The sequence below is a fragment of the Ruditapes philippinarum genome, unplaced genomic scaffold (genome assembly GCF_026571515.1).
Source record: "Ruditapes philippinarum isolate M1 unplaced genomic scaffold, ASM2657151v2 ctg11660_1_1_1_1, whole genome shotgun sequence".
NCBI classification, from domain to species: domain Eukaryota; kingdom Metazoa; phylum Mollusca; class Bivalvia; order Venerida; family Veneridae; genus Ruditapes; species Ruditapes philippinarum.
In genome coordinates, this window is record NW_026862932.1 from 1 (window position 1) to 19,755 (window position 19,755).

The following is a 19,755-nucleotide window of genomic DNA, read 5'->3' on the forward strand; positions in this document are numbered from 1 at the left end:
AAACACACATACTTACAGCCAAACAAATTACTGTAAATCTCTTACAACAACAGTCGGTATTCAGTGGAATAAGAGTGACAGATTATTGAATATAAGTAGCTCCTTTTTTCATGTATAAATAACAGTATAAAGAATAAAAGTATTAAAGCATATAACATTCACAACAACACTATTAGTGTCTTAAAAGGTTATGAAAGTTAGTAGACATATGGTATACAAGGCCTTTTCAAACAGCAAGTTGCCTGAAAAATACATATCATTGATATCTCAAAAGACCATTGCTTTATAGAACCCTCTACAGAACACCTTTCAGTGTCAAAGTGTTAAAAAATTCAAATTTGAAATTACTTGCACTAACACTAACTAGACTAATAAAAATTTGAAGTACACTAAAAACATTATACAAATCCAACAGGGTAAAGTGTGGCATTGGTAGTTTTTACTCCAGATCACAGCAGTTAGCGACGTTGAATTTACCAGAGCACAGTTCAGCCACTGCATCATTCCTGGGCAGGCTGTCAAGCAGTTTATCAGTACTAATTGCCTTCACTTTCACAAGGAACTGTTGTCTTCTGTACATGCTAGAGCAGTGGTACAGTGCAAGCACTGTAGAAAGGATTTCATAATCAATCACAATGAAAGTGACCTGCACTGTCTGGGAATCGAACCAGAAACACCCAATGCACAGTCCAAAGCTCTACCTATTGAGCTAACTGGACAGTGCCAACATGGTAAGGACAGGCTGATCAAGATAAAATACATTAAGACAAGTATTATGTTATATTTTTGTTTATTATGAAAATAATACAGTACATTGCACAGCAGCAGTCATTTTTTGGATATATATAAATTATTACAGTAAGAATAAAATTGGAATGTTAGTAAAATCACAGACATAAGCAAAAAGTAAGGAAAAACAAAACTCTTTAACAATTTAATAATGTAACTATAAAAACAAAGAATATAAATGTTTGAAAGCAAAATATTAACAGTTGTAACTCTAACAGGAATTTATCAAGTCAATTAAGAAATAAATAAAAGTGATTTGGTTTATAATGGAATAATACCATAAAGAATCATGTTGGTATCATGTAGTATCATACATGAAAAACAAACCCCAAAATAGTTATATATGGATGTTGATCGCAAGTGTAAGATCCATGATCTTACATTACGTATATTTATATATTATTATACATCATACATATGTTATACTAAATCCCTTAAGAACTCCTATCAACATTTTGTTTTTCAGAAATATGTCATGAGAACATCCGAATGTGATACATTTCTTCCAGTTGATTGATGAAAGACTTTCAAAATTTATGATTTTAGGCTGTAAGACCACCGTTGAGTTCCTTTAAGTTGTAGCCATTTAAAACAAATAGCCATTTAAAACAAACAAACAAACATTTTTTCCCCAGAAAAGATATAATGAGTACTTATAAGCAGAGATACTGTGGTAATAATGTGGTAAACAGTAATAAATATCTACAAGAATATTTCATTATTTAAAATGTATGGACAGTTTAGTCATTTATGCACCAAATTCATTACTCTATAATCATATACATGTACATATAGTATATATAAATATATCATATTATATAATTGTAACAAGAGGGCCATGATGGCCCTGAAGTCGCTCACCTGTACATAGGCCCCCGGAGCAAGGCCAGTTTAAAGCCCTGGGCTTTTATTTGAACAAACTTTGTAGACAACCATTAGAAGATGTTTCATGCTAAACATCTAAGGTCTAGCTCGTTGGGATTTTAAAAGAAGATTTTTGTAAGTTTTTTTCTTTACACATATAGTTAAAAACAATGACACACCTGGGGCAGGCCAGTTTTGACCCCAGGGCTTTTATTTGAACAATCTTTGTAGACACTTACTAGAAAATGTTTCATGCTAAATATCTAAACTCTAGCTATTCGGGTTTTTTAAAAGAAGATTTTTAAGTTTTTGCTATACTTGTATAAGGAAAATCAATGTCCCCCGGGGCGGGGCCAATTTTGACTCCAGGGCTTCTATTTGAACACACTTTGAAGACACTCACTAGAAGATGCTTCATGCTTAATATCTAAACTCTTGCTATTTGAGTTTTTTCAAAGAATATTTTTTAATTTTTGCTATAGTTTTACACATATAGGGAAAATCAATGACCTCTGGGGCGGGGCCAATTTTGACCCCAGGGCCTTTATTTGAACAAACTTGGTAGACATCCATTAGAAGATGTTTCATGCTAAATATCTTAGCTCTAGCTCTTTTGGTTCTTTAAAAGAAGATTTTTTAAGTTTTTACTATATGTATATAGGGAAAATCAATGACCACCTGGGGCAGGGCCAATTTTGACCCCAGGGCTTTTATTTGAACAAACTTGGTAGACACCCATTAGAAAATGTTTCATGCTAAATATCTTAGCTCTAGCTCTTTGGGTTCTTTAAAAGAAGATTTTTTAAGTTTTTTACTATATGTATAAATGGAAAATCAATGACCCCCTGGGGTGGGGCCAACTTTGACCCCAGGGCTTTTATTTGAACAATCTTGGTAGACATCCATTAGAAGATGTTTTCATGCTAAATATCTTAGCTCTAGCTCTTTTGGTTCTATAAAAGAAGATTTTATAAAGTTTTTACTATATGTATATAGGGAAAAATCAATGACCCCTGGGGCGCGGGCCAATTTTGACCCAGGGCTTTTATTTGAACAAACTTGGTAGACATCCATTAGAAGATGTTTCATGCTAAATATCTTAGCTCTAGCTCTTTGGGTTCTTTAAAAGAAGATTTTTTAAGTTTTTACTATATGCATATAGGGAAAATCAATGACCCCCTGGGGCGGGGCCAATTTTGACACCCAGGGCTTTTATTTGAACAAACTTGGTAGAAACCCATTAGAAGATGTTTCATGCTAAATATCTTAGCTCTAGCTCTTGGGGTTCTTTAAAAGAAGATTTTTTTAAGTTTTACTATATGTTATATAGGGAAAATCAATGACCCCCTGGGGCGAGCCAATTTTGACCCTGACCCCTTATTTGAACAAACTTCGTAGACATCCATTAGAAGATGTTTCAAGCTAAATATCTTAGCTCTAGCTCTTTTGGTTCTTTAAAATTAAGTCTTTTAAGTTTTTACTATATGCATATAGGAAAAATCAATGACTCCCTGGGGCGGGCCAATTTTGACCCCAGGGCTTTTATTTGAACAAAACTTGGTAGACACCCATTAGAAGATTTTCATGCTAAATATCTAGCTCTAGCTCTTTGGGTTCTTTAAAAGAAGATTTTTTAAGTTTTTAACTATATGTATATAGGGAAAAAAATCAATGACCCCTGGGGTGGGCCAATTTTGACCCCAGGGTTTTATTTGAACAAACTTGGTAGACACTCACCAGAAGATGTTTCATGCAAAAATCTTAAGCTCTAGCTCTTTGGGTTCTTTAAAAGAAAGATTTTTTTTTAAGTTTTACTATATGCATATAGGGAAAAATTTCAATGACCCCCATGGGGCAGGGCCAATTTTGACCCTAGGCTTTTATTTGAACAAACTTGGTAGACACCCATTAGAAGATGTTTCATGCTAAAAATATCTAAGCTCTAGCTTTCTTTGGTTCTTTAAAAGAAGATTTTTAAGTTTTTACTATCATGCATATGGGAAAATCAATGACCCCCTTTGGGGCGGGGCCAATTTTGACCCCAGGGCTTTTATTTGAACAAACTTAGTAGAGACCACTCACCAGAAGATGTTTCATGCCAAACTCTAAGCTCTAGCTCTTTGGTTTTTAGAAGAAGATATTTTAAGTTTTTTTCTTTTGGTTGCCAGGGGGGGGGGGGGGGGGGGGTGGCAACCACGAGTTCTGCATGGAATTAAATTCTTTGAACAATTTTCAAAGGTGACCACCAAAGGAACATTCCTGTGAAGTTTGGATGAAATTGGCTTAGTGGTTTATGAGGAGATGTCATTTAAAGTAAAAGTTTACGGACGCCGGACGGACGCCGGACGGACGACGGACGACAGACGCCGGACGAAAAGCGATCACAAAAGCTCACCCTGTCACTTTGTGACAGGTGAGCTAATAAAAACTGGAATGATTATGTTAACTTAAAGAATATTATAAATTAGCATTTTATTTAAGCAACAGATATCAGTTTTGAGCATGTTGTGGTAAAATATACAGACATGCATTAATATTTTAACCAAGGCCAGTATAAATATCTAAACGATAAATCACCCATAAGTTTACCTCAACACATTAAAAAGTTTACATCTATTTCCATTTAAACATGCTAATAAGAATGAACTTTATAAAAAATATGTTGAACTACATTAAGCGGAGCAGTAATTTTCATGACATGGTTTGGTTTATTATAATAATATTAGATGTCACATGATATGTAAACTCTGTGCATATACAAATGTATCAAGTTATAATGCACTTGACTTCCCTGTCTTTTTCACAGGGGGGACACATGTAGTTTCAAGTATGTTTGAATAATTGATGTTTACAGATGATGCCATATGGCATGTAAAAAATCTTTTTCTTAGTCTGTGCAAATTGCATAATAATGCACTGAAGCACTGAAATAGTACAAAGCATGTAAAATAATATAGATCACACGTTATTATTACCTTTATATTACAGTCACTTATGAAAGCAGCAGCCTAGCAATTGACATATATAAGACCCTCAGCTCTAGAAATCTCAAATTTGACCTCTACTATGGTCACTACTTTTAATATCACAATAAAATAAAGCATCTACAGTAGACATTAGCACTGTTATCTGATTAAACTATGCCACTAGCTTTAAGTGTAACTAAGATTAATAGATAAAAAGCTTATATCTGCGTATACCTCTATACTATGTTTCAAAAACAATATCTATAAACTGCACCTTGCTACAATCACTGCTTTATAGACCTTATATAGTCTTTAATACCAACAGCAACAATATCAGTACTTTTCCTTAACACTAGCATTCAATTTTGTGAATAGTTTAAAACTTACACAATTTAGAATGTGAATAGGCAAAAGTCTAAGTCATCTGTCCTACATGTAAATGGTAATAAAGCAAGCTTTTTTTTCTAAATACCTGGTATTTTTAACAAATGTAAACAGGAAATAAATTTTGCAAAAACAGTTGGCAAAAAAACTACTTATCTTCATCTTGTCTAAATATTAATAACTAGTGACAAATATGTATGAACAGGTACAAGCATTAGTGCCATCTTGCCTAACTGATTTATAACAAATGTGGACAGGAACAAGAGTTATTTTCAACTTGCCTAAATTAATTTTATCAAATGTGAACAAAAACATGTGTTATATTGATCTTGCCTAAATGATTCATAACAAATGTGGACAGGAACAAGTGTTACTTTCAACTTGCCTAAATGAATTATATCAAATGTGAACATAAGTATGTGTTATCTTGCCTAATTTAGATTAAAAAAATGTGAACAGGGACAAGCATTATTTTCATCTTACCTAACTGATTTATATAAAATGTGAACAGGAAAGTGTTATTTTTATCTTGCCTAAATGGTTTAAAAAAATGTGAACAACAATAACAAGTGTTATTTTCATGGTGTCTAAATGATATTTTACAAATGTGTATTTTAAAATAAACAGGAACAAAGGTCAAATCCACATTAACTGCATATTGTTAAATAATATTCAATGAACAAATATTAATCAGAAATGCTACACATTCAATTTCTATATTTATAACAATACAGTATGTATGGTATATTCATGAACATTTTAAAATTTTCCCCTAAAAACTTAAAGTTTTGCCAAAAATTTTTTACAATTGTTTAAATTTTAAAAACTTTAAATATTTAATTTTAATATACTTTTCCCTTTTTGGAGTTTTAATTACTTGTGAAATTTATATTTAAAGAAAATTTTCACTATATGTTTACTAGCCCATAAGTTGTTTATTCTTAAATGAGAACTTAATTAAAGCTCCATGGAAGTCAAATGGCAAATTTTTGGCTTAAAAACTACATATCCAAATCAAAGATAATAAATTAGAATAATGTATTCTCCTGGAAACAAATGTGTAACTTTTCCTAAAATGATTGATTTAAGCAATTGCTCTTTAAAAAAGAAATGACCCCCCAATTAATAATAATAATAAATAGAATAAAGAAAACACCCCCACAAAAAAACAATATATTATTGTTTATCTACATAGCTATCAGCTTAACTATCAGTTTAAATCAATTAAAATTACTAATGATAAGCATATCATTTTGCAAAAAGCTTCATCAAAAAATAGCACATTTTGGTAAAATTAAAAAATCTTTCATGGGGAAAAGAAAAAATTTTTTTTTATAATTTTTTCCCTGAATCAAATAAAACAAAATTTACAAAATATACCAAAAAAAAGCGCTTAATCAGCTTGTTTACTTTAAAAAAATGAAAACAAAATAATTACAAAAACAAGAAAAAAAAAAAGAAATAACAAGTAAAATTTACTGAAAAATTTGAAAAATTGAAATATAAACAAAAGAGTTAGTTTTTTATACACAGACTGTGATTAAACTATGACCATATCAATAGTTAAACTTAAATTTTTTAAGTTGGGATGGAAAATTTTGATAAATGTCCAAAAAAAGATCCATATTTCACACAGGGATTTTTATTTTTTTTATGATAGGGGGTTATTTATTAAAAAAATTCTTTCATGTAGTATTTGGTGAGTCAACATAACATTCAACTTGAATATGTCACTGAAAATATGCAATTAAACCAACTTTGTACATTTGTATATGTCAAACCAAAACATCTCTGAACAGCTTTACTATAAAGTGTGACTCCAGTTTCAAGTCTTCCCATTTCAAATAGGACATAGATCTCTTTCTTTTTAAGCATCATTTCGCCTCATAATGGCCAATTTCATGTTGGGACAGAATTTTTGACAACGGCCAGACAGACGGACATCACAACAGAAACTGGTACTGATCCAATATAAATTTGGGAATAAAATGCACCAGTAGCTTATGAGGAGTAATCCGGACAAGCTTGCGTATCTGGCAACACACAGAAAAAAACACCTTTTTTACAAAGGGCCATAACTCAGCCAAAAATCATTCAACCGGAAAAAAACCCATGCAATATGCGCAAGACTTGAGCTACAGATCATACGAAAGTTTCATTGAAATTGCATAAGTGGTATAAGAGAACGAGTCCGGACAAACTTTAAAAAAAAAAAATTATTAAAGGGCCCATAACTCTTAACAAAAATCATTTGAACCGGAAAATGCTGACAATTGCAAACTAGCTTGGTACTGATCATTCCTGTAAGTTGGATGCTGAAATTGCACCAGTAGTTTATGAGGAGTAGTCCCCGGCAAGCTATTGGTATCTGGAAACACACAAACAAGAAGCCTGTCCGCGAAGACAGCGCGTGCTCGAACTTTTTTATTGCTTCCATAAAAAAATTTTGCAGTAAAAAGGCAAACAAAACCAAATTCTAAGTCGAATAAAAGGCCCTTTAATTTTTTAAAAACAAAATCCTGACAGATTACCCTTCTCTTGCCGTACAGATGGGGTAAGATTGAAATAGCATTAAAAAAGTTTCAAAAGCAAAATACTCAAAGGGGTTAAAGGCAATAATGGATTTTACCCATATTTCAATGTATTTTTTAAGTCAAAAAGGGGCATTTAATTCTTTCAAAAAACCTTGACAGAAGTTTGTCCTCTTTCCTGTTGATTGAAGCGTCGGAATGGTAAAAAAGGATGGCAGTTTAAAGAAAACCTCCCAATGGTTTTTGAAATAAAAGTGAAAAGGGAACAAAAAACTTAACCCCAACTCAAACACTTTCTAAAGTCCAAAAAAAAGGCCAAACTGTCAAAAAAACCCTTACCAGAAGTTATGTTAAATCTTGTCTGTAGATGGACGGTTATGATGGGAACAATATGGTAAGTTTTAAAAAACCCTACTTTTAATACTTTCTGAAATAAAGTGGGTTTGGGAAAGAAAAAAATTAACCAAAAGGGGTTTAAACCCCACGCCGGGGGCAGTTTGGTAGCTCCCCTTTTAAGAAAAATCAGCTAAAAAAAAAAACCTTTTTTCAAAGGGCCCAAAATCCCCCAAAAATCATTCAAACCCCGGGAAAAACCCCTTTCCAAAAAATGCGAAGGCTTGAGCTACAGATCAACCTTTTAAAGTTTTATTAAATTTCAAATGGATAAAGAAATAGTCGGGCAAAATTTTAAATTTTAAAAATTTTTAAAAGGGCCCTAACCGACAAAAAATTTATTTAACCGAAAATGCCCGACAATATGCAAAAACTGGAAATTAAACGATCATCCGTAAAAATTTGGGTGAAATTTCACCAGTAGTTTTTGAGGGAATTTCCCAAAAAGTTTTGAAAGGACGGGGCAGACAGAAAAGAGGACAGACAGACGAAGAAGTGATCCCTAAAGTTTCCCCACTCCCAGGGGCGACACAAAAAATAAAACCCAAAAATTTCTAAAAAACTTTTAAATTTAGTCTAAAACCCCTTTGACATGCAGGCTTGGGAAAAAGCAAAAGAGTTTTGCAGTTAAAGTGATTTAAATTTGGGCCAAAAACCAAAAACCGAACCAAAAGTTTATTTCTGACCCCAAAGGGGATTTTGGGTTAGTCAAGTCAATAAAGTAAGTTAGAAAATTACAATTTCAGTTCTTTCCCAACCTTTAAAAAGGGTGAATAAAAAAACCCTTTTTAAAAATAAATAAAAACCCGACAAACTTTTGACATGTTTTAAAACTTACAAAATCAGATTTTTTCAGTTAGATGCCCACCTGTTTTCACTTTAGTGAAAACTTTATTGCTTTTGGTTAAATAGCATAAAATTTTAGGAAAAATACATGGTGCACACAATATTTATTTCCCTTGAATTTAGATCAATGGACTTTTGCAACCTCAATGCAACAGATAAATATTTCTCATTTCTTGAGGGAAGTCATATCATTTATTGACATAAAACAGACAAATGCCCTACTCATGTCATCCAATCAATGAATTATAAAAATAACCGCCCTAAAAAGACTAAATAATAACATTACCATGTTATAATTTCAGGGTTATATAAAATAAAGTAACATAAAATCATTTCATATCTGACCTCATTCATTTAATTTGATTGAAAATTAAATTCGTTACTAAAAAACACGAGTAATAAAAGAAAAGAATGAAAAACATAAAGGATCCTGATTCAGAGTTCAGTCCCTTGACTAGGAAATTGACTTCCCGCCATTATACAATATTATTTATGGCTCTTTGTTCTAAATTTATTGACGACTAAAAACAGTTTACTGTCTCAAGATAATACTGCAGCACCAGTTTCCTTGATTCTGATTGGCTGACGCATCTTCTGGTTCCTGGCTGACTACACTAGCTTGTGAATGCATTATGGTAGCAGTTTGAGCTTGAAGTTCAATCAAGAATACGTATTTTCCTTGTCTGGTTTCCTTCTTGTTCAACTACTGTCAAAAATATCATGACACAATATCACGGAAAGGCTGAAAAAAATAAAACTATACAAGATGTGTCTTTAAGTGTTGTGTAACAATTGTTCCTCATTAAAACTGTTAATAAAATAAAATGAAAAAAATAAGTGTGAAATTCCTGAAAATTTAACATGTCTTCCTTATATGACAAACAAGACAAAATACACCTGCCATAAAATGTCTAATGTTGCAATAGTGAAATTTACATTAACATCAAACAATTCATGGTGGCTACATTATCAATACTCAAATTTCCAATTTGACACTGGACCTTTGGATGTGACCATGACCTTAGCCAAGTGCTACTGATATCAGAAATTTATGCACAGCACTATGCATTACAATATTGAACATTACTTTGTATCAAGTACAATAACAAACCCCCATAAGTACATGTATTTAGAAGTTTCACTATGGACAAGGGCTTTCCTCTGTGCCCTATATGTGACCTTGTGCTTGAAGCCTAGCTTTGTGTGCAACACTATGCCACATGCAAGTGAACATTTGTGTCAAATAACACTAAGATCCCTCCATAAATGTTCATGATATGCTCTTGACAAATCTGTACATTCTAATCTTCTCTTGTGGCCTTGACCTTGCATATATTGACTTAAATTATACTGATTTTACTCAGTCAAGTTTTGAACATATGGGACATAATTCCTCAATTCAAGACTTCAAAATTGTCCACACAGTAACATACATTTTCATATATTTTATCTGACCTTTGATCTCTGTGTACCTTGACCAAAGGACCTAAATTTTGTGTGTGACACTGGCTTTTCTGAACATTTGTAACAAGTAATATTATTACTCTATATATGTGCAAGATTTTGCTTGGGACAAGCACTTTCCTATGACTTCTTAAGTGTGACCTTGACTTTTGACCTATAGACCCAGATCTGCCTAATCAAACCACAACCAGTTAATAAAAGGCTATATTGTAGTAGTGCCCTTTTTGAATTGGTTTACCTTTATTACAAATTTTTATCTGAGGAGGGTAGCAAAAGAGCAAATCTGGTTCAGTTTCAATAAGTCAACAAGATTAAGAATCGAGGAATGACAATTTATTCCCTTCAAAATAAAATAGATAAACATTGATGACACATTATAAGTAACATTTTAAGCACAACATCTAAAGAAGCAAGAAAATCTTTAAATGAATGATAAGATAACAAAATTAGGTTTCTTTACCTTTTCAACATTGTTCTTATGCTTGGCACTGACTTCAAAGAAATTAATATTATTTTCATCAGCAAACTGAAATAAAGAAATTTATTCCATTTTGTATATTCAAATATATTTTTAATTATCTTGTCTTAAGCATTCATAACATAAAACCTTAAAGCAGCTGCCATTTTTTCCAAAATGTCTCAATATTGCCACACTGTTTGCTTTAGCTTGATATTCAATTGCAGAAAAAAATAAGCAAGAGCGGTCAAAAGGACAAAATACTTGATAAGTAAATTAAAAGCCTGGATAATGTTTGAATTAACAAAAATGAAGAATTCTTTAAAAAAAAACATGACATACCAAAGTGACCTTCAATTATGACAACAAAGACATGTATTTTTAACCTTCTATAGCTGTGGAGACAGATGTTGCATGCAAAACTTACACAATGAATTCTTAAAGTTCACAAATGTCAATAATTTACCATAGTCAAAATTAATGCCAGTAAAAGTGACCTCCAATTATGATCCTGAAGACATGTATAAAGTTTAAAGTGATAAACATCAGTGGTTTTGAAGATTAAGTGAATGCCTTCAGTAGTTTCAAAGATAGATGTTGAAACTGAACTTTTTGCAAGGAATTTTTAAGTATTCATTTAATATCTATGCCCAACTTATGGATTTTTGAAAATGACCTTTAAGCATGAATTAAGTTTTAAGTGAATACTCAATGCACTCCCTAATTATTTCAGACATGTTAGTATAAGAAAGCTTCCAGCTTTCCTAAATGAAGTAGGTGGCTGAACTTGGGTATATGGTAATGTCTCAAATAATTCAAGGAGAGACACATGAAATTTTTCTTCACCTGGACTGTTGCACCAGTAAACCTGGACAGTTACCTTATGAACTTAACATGTGCTGTGTGACTTGAAAGTAAAAAAAACCCAAACAAATGAATAAACCAAGTCTGCCCACTTAGCTCAATAGACTAAAAAAAAAGCATTGTTTTGTAATCCAGAGGTTCCTGGTTTGATTCTCAGTTGAGATGGAAATTTTCTTTGACAATGATCTTAGACATAAATCATTTTTCTCTCACCACTGATTCAGAATCATGTGGTATAAGAAGTAGGTCACTTATGAAAACTAGAAATGTGTCCATAGGACACAGGTGCCCCCATCGCGCCACTGTTCTGTCAATCTTTTTACTAAGTCAAGGGAAATAACTCTACAAATACTGGATAATGACTATGTCAAATCCTTTTTGAGGAACTTGCGACACATGTTGAAAATTGCAAAAATTTTCTAAGTGAAGGGCAATAACTCTAAAAATACTAAATAAATCCAGACAAAAATACCTGGTGCACAACTGCACAGGCTGATCAATATTCCTGTAAAGTTACATGACTCTAGGTCAAATACTTTTTGAGTTATGTGCAACACATGTTGAAAATTGCAAAATTTTACTAAGTCAAGGGCAATAACTCTGTAAAATACTATAAATATCCAGACGAAAATACCAAGGTGCACAACTGCACATGCTGATCAACATTCCTGTAAAGTTTCATGACTCTAGGTCAAATACTTTTTGAGTTACGTGCGACACAAGTTGAAAATTGCAAAATTTTACTAAGTCAAGGGCAATAACTCTGAAAATACTAAAAATATCCAGACGAAAATACCCAGGTGCACAACAACACATGCTGATCAACATTCCTGTAAAGTTTCATGACTCTAGGTCAAATACTTTTTGAGTTACATGCGACACAAGTTGAAAATTGCAAAATTTTACTAAGTCAAGGGCAATAACTCTGAAAATACTAAAAATATCCACACGAAAATACCCAGGTGCACAACTACACATGCTGATCAACATTCCTGTAAAGTTTCATGACTCTAGGTCAAATACTTTTTGAGTTACGTGCGACACAAGTTGAAAATTGCAAAATTTTACTAAGTCAAGGGCAATAACTCTGAAAATACTAAAAATATCCAGACGAAAATACCCAGGTGCACAACAACACATGCTGATCAACATTCCTGTAAAGTTTCATGACTCTAGGTCAAATACTTTTTGAGTTACATGCGACACAAGTTGAAAATTGCAAAATTTTACTAAGTCAAGGGCAATAACTCTGAAAATACTAAAAATATCCAGACGAAAATACCAAGGTGCACAACTACACATGCTGATCAACATTCCTGTAAAGTTTCATGACTCTAGGTCAAATACTTTTTGAGTTACATGCGACACAAGTTGAAAATTGCAAATTTTTACTAAGTCAAGGGCAATAACTCACAAAAGTGAACGGACGGACGGAAGGACGGAAGTTCTCACAGGACAGTAATTATGTGGCTATTCTTTTGTTCTCTCTATTGTTCTTTTTAGCCACACAAAAGAAAATAGCCACATAAAAGCATTACGGAATGAATGACATCAAAGAGAAAGAACAGTTACCTATTGTCCCTCTAGCCACATAATTACTCTCCTGTGAGTGCGGATGGACGGACAAGGGTAAATCTAAATGCCCGCCACTAACGTTGGGGCACAAAAATGGACATTACTGGCCAGTTATCCAGGAAAGCCAATTAAGTGGACAGAACACCACAGAAATTACCAATATTGTGTTCAAATCAGCTTTAAAAATATCCAAATTAGAAATCGGCTTACAGTTTGTGCTTCTAGTACTGTCACCTGCCTGACATCTACTCTATCACTTTTGTTACCAATCAAAGTTACTACAACATTCTCTTTACAAAACTGAAATATAAACAGAAAACATTCAGTTAAAATTTGATCGATTTTATACCTGCAAATTTCGGTCTGATATCAAACACAGAAGACAACAAAATAAGTGCTTTTTATGTAATAACCTTTAATACAACTTTGTATTTTTTTGACACTTCTACTTATTTAAAGTAGCTAAATGCATACATTGTATATGTAGATATTTGCACATTTATGTTTTTATGTTGGTATTTTCTTTTTTCAGAGACACATTAAAGTTATGATGCATGTACATATCACTTGAGTAAATGAAAGCATTGGATTTGCTATATTTGCTACATGAATGGATAAAATATGTAATACCGTACCCAGCGTTTTATTTTCTCTAGTAGACTACTTTGGGAATGGTGCTGGTACCAGACTGATTGGGACAAAATGCGTTATTTTGACTTAAATTGGGATTTTTTTTTATGCATTTTTTCTGCAACAAATAAGATTAGTCATCATGAATAAAGACAGCTAACAGCTTCCACTGTCCAGGTAGAACTATTGAGTGGTAATTTATATGAAAATGTTGGATTTAAATGATTTCAGAGAGATCAGTTGGCCTTGTAGGAATATGAACAGCCAATTTGAGAATTTAAACATTGGAAATTGGGAATTTTAATGTCTATTTTCTATTGGGAACAGTACCATTTTAGGGTAGTAGTTATATAAAGAAAAAAAAACACTGCATACCTGTCTAACATTCTCAAGCCATTTTGGTATTGCTTCATAAGATTTTCTATTGCATATATCAAACACTAATAAAATACCCTGAAATACAGAAAATTAAATGATCTATACAAGTAGAATGGTTCCACTTTTAAGGACTAAGGTTCATTTCAAGTACACAAACGAAACTGTAAATGTTAACCAATAGCAAAAAGGTTATTCACTGAATTTATTTGATATAAGAATATGATTATAAGGCACTGACAAACACCAAGAAGCCTGCAAATAGGGTACATTCTCGTGAGTACTCATGTCTAAATTAAGTACCCGATACCTTTCTTTCTGATCATATATTATGTACATAGATAATGCAGCAACCAGCACAATTTTTCTTCTATTATACCTTTAAACCAATTTCTACAGTTTGCATTCAAAATATAATTAGTACATTGGCAAACTTGGCAGGTAAAAGTGATTTAGCTTTTTTGGACACATTTCTGATTTTCATGCTTTCTAGGACACATTTCTGATTTTCATGCTTTCTATCCAAATGGCAATAAAAGGTTGATTAACTGAATGTACTTAAAAGTTGATTAAGATGTTTTACACACAGCAGCTCCTTTATTTTTCATCTTTATTGGCAGCAGAAAAAAACAGTACAACAATTAAATTACATTTATAAGGCACAGCAAGTTGTTTGTTATAAATGTAGCTCACCTGTGCTCTTCTATAGAACTGTTTAGTGATTGCCTCAAACCTCTCCTGACCTGCTGTATCCCTGAAAACAACAAATAATCAATATTATACATAATCCTTTATCTTTGGTTTACTTTCTCGGATGTCCTGTTAATGTGGGCATCCCATGTAAGGTTTTCTGATATATCAAGGCCCAAGGTATTCAACTGAGGTAACTGATTCTAATTGGACTCCATGAAGGTAGTCTTGTCAGGGTTAGAATTTAGCGATATGTTCTACTTGCAGATTTTTGCAAGTGATCAAATGTTTAACTTGCAATATGAGGTAGTCAACTGGCATTCCCATGATCATGTACGTATCTTATTATTATCATAATACACAATGAAAATGTATGACAAATGATAATAAGCTTGAATGTCTATTGACTGTCAGAAACATCTTTACCGCTAGTAAACACAGATCGAGATCTCTTCTTGTAATGAAACAAAAACATTTCAACACATTTATTTATAAATGTTAAACAATTGTTTAGGGATCAGATTAGATAAACCAGAGGAACGCCCATTGGTGACAATGTACAGTTAATATTAACTTGTTCATGTAATGTAATTTCTTGGAACCTTCATTAATTTTAGCATATTTTGTATTGTTTATACCAACATCATGAAAGCTCAGAGGTACTGGTACTGATCTACTTAAGTAAATATTTCAGCTTAAAAGTAAACACTTTATAGACGAGTGCTACGCATTTACATTGGACCCTGATAACACAATATGGATGCTCTAACCAAAAGTGTTTGGCTGTTCAAAACATAGTCATAGAAAAAAAAGCTAGGCAACCAAAAATTGATTTTAAAGTTTTAAAATTAAGGTAAACATCATCAGTTACTGCATCTAGCACAGTAAACATCATCAGTTTCTGCAGCGGGCAGTTGCCAAGCATCATCAGCTCAGAAGAAATCAATTATGTAAACGTCCAAATTGTACAGCCACTTGCAAATAAATGCCAGCTAGAGTAATTTCTACTGGCATTATTAGATTTTAACTGGCATTTTGCCAGTATGCCAGCTTAAATTCGAACCCTGCTTGTGTTGTGATAATAGGACGTTCTTTTTTGTGACATGGATAAATTGACCCTTGGAGGGGTTAAATTCCATATCCCACTCCAACTCCCAGTATTCTAACCAATTTAGGTTATTCTGGAATGTGACTGATTGGTTTGCAGATGTCAGAGTAATGTATATTGCAGTATCGTCTGCAAACAAGCTATCTGGGAATTTATGTTTTGTGGGAGGTCATTTATATAAGCAAGAAACAGGAGGGAACCTAGAACTGAGCCTTGGACCTGACCTTAGAACTAGGGGACACTTGAGGATATTTGGATTGGGGTTGTGACCTGTACAAAAATTTTGTGCAAATAGCTTTCATATCTGATCAAAATGGATAAAAAAATTAAATTTATATTAATACTTACCAAATCTGAACCTTGACTACCTTTCCATCTAAATCAATGGTCTTCATTTTAAAATCTATACCTACATAAAATATATTAAAAACATTTTAAAAATACATTGCATTTAAATCTTAAAGCAACAGCTGTCGAAAAACAGCAAAAACTTGGGCACATCCAACATCCTCAGTTACTTGCAAAATGTTTGATTGGTGAATTTTTTTTTGTTTCAGACGGGTTGTCAAATTACCAAAGTCAAATGATGGAATTATTATACCTTTATTGTTAATAAATATCACTGTCATAATGGTACTAGTGGATGGCATTTTTTATAATATCTATAACAACAATTTCAAATATTATCATGTTTTTTTCTAATAATGGTTATTACTATAAATACTTTACCTATTGTAGAAATATGAGATTCCATAAAATCATCTGTTGCAAACCTACACAGTAGGCATGTTTTACCAACTCCAGTTTCACCGACCAGCAAGAGTCGCAGGAGGTGGTCATATCTTTTGGATATCATTCTAACTTGCTTTTTAATTATCTAGATCTCAATCAAATTTGTTGATCATTTTGGAAAAGTACTGTTCTAATAAGATACCATGTTGATGAAATGGCCTTTCCTGAAATGAATAAAACAATAATAGTGTATTTCTTCTGTAGAAGTTTTAAAAACTTTAAAAACAAGTGTTTGTTCTCCTTGTTAATCATCTTAGAATAATAAATCTGAAATAATTGAATAAAGTGAATCAGAATTGAGTTATTTAAAGATGAAACATTAAAGTCTATCAGTGACTTATATAACCCAGGTAAATATCAAGTGTAGTGTGAAGGTAGTTTAGTTATCTTCAAAGCAGTCTATGTGGCATAGGTACTTGCAAAGGCTGAATGCAAATCCTGTCTCCCAGAAGTGAGACAGATTTGTTTTTATATATTTTGACTTCCTTAATACACTGTAGGTTGAAAGAAAGTTTGAGTTGCTTAATCTCATGGAATACATTTTCATTTTTTTTGGTTATATTTTCAGTCACACCGACACTTAGTATAGGTTTTATGACCAAACTTCAGCTTAACTGGTGGTGCCCTTTCATGCATTATTGGATGCCTATATACAAATGTAATGTTATAATCTGGGGGTCCTTGTGAAGGTTATGTTTTGGAGCTATTAAAGTGACATTATGCCCATCCAAGTGAAATTCTGACCCAGAACAAAAATAACACAGAACGTCAAAATATTTTGACTAGTGACATTAGTGGCACTGCCTTTATTTTGATGGTACATGTATTTATTTTTCTATCAAAATTGTTATATTAACCCTTTATCAGTTCTCATATAGACGTGTTTTGACGGCTTTTCGACCCCCTCCCTTTTTAAGGCCTCAAACAATGAAAAAAATGCCCTATTTAGGCCCCAAACAATGTTTTTCGCTTGAAAAAATGTTGATAAAAAAAGTGATCACCTTTTCGCCGCCGCTCCCTATCAGGGAGTTGCCAGAAGGGGGGAAATTTTGGACATGAGACAGGCTAAAATTTTGAGACGTCCCCCGTTGCCAATGTTACAAGAAATTAAAGATTGAGCATGCTGTTCCAGTCAACATTTGTGCCAAGTTTCATCAGTATTGAAGCATTTTTCATAGTTGCATAGCAGTTTGAACTTGTAACAGGAGGGTTTTCAATGAAAATGGCCATTTTTCACAATATACTCAGAAAGAAAAGGGTTAAGAATATTTTCATATATAAAACACGGATCTCATGTAGAGATGAATAATCTTTAATTTAAATGTATCATAATAAAACGGTTCAATATAAAGTATATACTTTTAGACAGTTCACAGCAGACAGCACTCCAAAATCTGGGCGCATATTTCATCAAATAAAAGGTACTTTTCATCTTGTACATAGAGGGGAGATATTGCCAATACACAAAAAAGCACAATATTTCAACCTACAGTACAATTGGTTGGACTACAGTACAGCAGTTTTTGCACTTTTCTCTTTGTCACTGCGGACACTTTATACGGTGAATGGAAAATCGTGGGGGACATACTTTGGTCTGAGTCACAGTGGCAAATCACTGTGGACGGGTTAAAAAAATCCCTGCAATCCCTTCTGGAAAATCACAGAGATAATCAGATTCGCCCTGATAGATATCACATACTCATGATACTGTATGTACAAATGTTCATGTACATGAACAACGATCCATGATCAATGGTGAAGATATTCCTCGGCAGTGAGTGAGCACGACTATGAGTTTCTACCAATCAAGTGATGAGCGGAAAGTCACAATTGTCGCATAAAAAAATCACAGGGATGGGTGGACTTTGGAAAAATTGTCAAAGCTGTACTATGTCTGTCACTGCAGATCCTAGATCTGTACATCAGATGGTTTTAAAAAGCTAATCTTTACCAATATTAAGTCAGGTTTTACTTAATATACAGTAAGCGGTAAAAGAGCCTTATACTGTTATAGGTGTCCTGCAAAAATGGGTAGAGAAAGTCCTCTAACTGGAGTAATAGCGAGCTTGACAAGCTGGCCGAAGGGCCTGCTCGCAAAGTGAGCTTTACGGTAACGCGAGTACCTGCTAAGTGATGGTTTTGAAAACTTTCGTCCGAAGTACCGAATTGGACACATCGCAACTTTTCGAATTACAAGATAACGATAAAAGCCGATGTACTCTGATTGAAAATGGAAGCGTAGACTGGTGTCCTGCGCACTTATATAGGAACCATAATAGAAAGGAGGTAGGAAGCAGTGTATCAAATACCGAATGACAATTTTAAAACAGAAAAAGTAAAATAAAAATGAACGATTATTTTAAACTATCTTTCGGTAAAAGAAAATCGAGCTCGCTTTGAGGCTTTGCCTTTTTCATATTAAAATTTAAAAGATACTGTACTGTAAAGTAAAATAGTGTGAAACTGTGAAAATTTCACACTGAAAAGTGAAAAGTCAAAAGAATAAAATTCAAAAGTCCACTAAACAGTTTTAAAAGTGCACAGCAATGAAAATGTTAAGAGGTTAAAGTTTCCCTACTATGCTCTGCTCTTACCAATACACTAGACTGTTTTGAAACTAAACAAAAGTTACTTACATTCTTGAAATAACAGAAAACATCGAGTATTTTATGCACTTGTCGGTTCGTGTTTACCTTAGCTAAAATCACAAAACGTAGAAATTACGGCGCCTATTCGTGTAAGCACAATACAATATGGCCGCGCCCTTGTCAAGTTTACGACGCTGAAGTAAGGAACTTGTTGCCATTTACTTCTAAGCAGTAGTTGGTCAAAAATATGTGATATTGACATTTTTTTTCTTAAAATTGATTTAAACTGTAGATAGTATTGACTCTTTGGATTTGTACTTTATCTGTTACATAATATTTGTAATAATTTTGTACTCAATAATTTTCGTAACGAAATCGAATAATAAGTAATAGATAATAATAAATATATTGAACAAAAAAGAGATATGTTTTTGTGAAG

General features: G+C 32.9%; 1 protein-coding gene across 1 annotated transcript; it reads right to left on the reverse strand.

The window, feature by feature from the left end:
- Nucleotides 1–9,491: 9,491 nt before the first annotated feature.
- On the reverse strand, nt 9,492–19,446 carry LOC132720636 (ras-related protein Rab-15-like). The gene is made up of 8 exons (XM_060704803.1): nt 19,365–19,446; nt 16,666–16,892; nt 16,285–16,345; nt 14,832–14,892; nt 14,139–14,216; nt 13,344–13,433; nt 10,698–10,763; nt 9,492–9,515 (listed from the first exon to the last, which is right to left on the reverse strand). Exons 2-8 carry the CDS (start codon nt 16,790–16,792, stop codon nt 9,492–9,494), a joined length of 507 nt encoding a protein of 168 aa, XP_060560786.1. The 5' UTR covers nt 16,793–16,892; nt 19,365–19,446.
- Between the last annotated feature and the right edge of the window lie 309 nt (nt 19,447–19,755).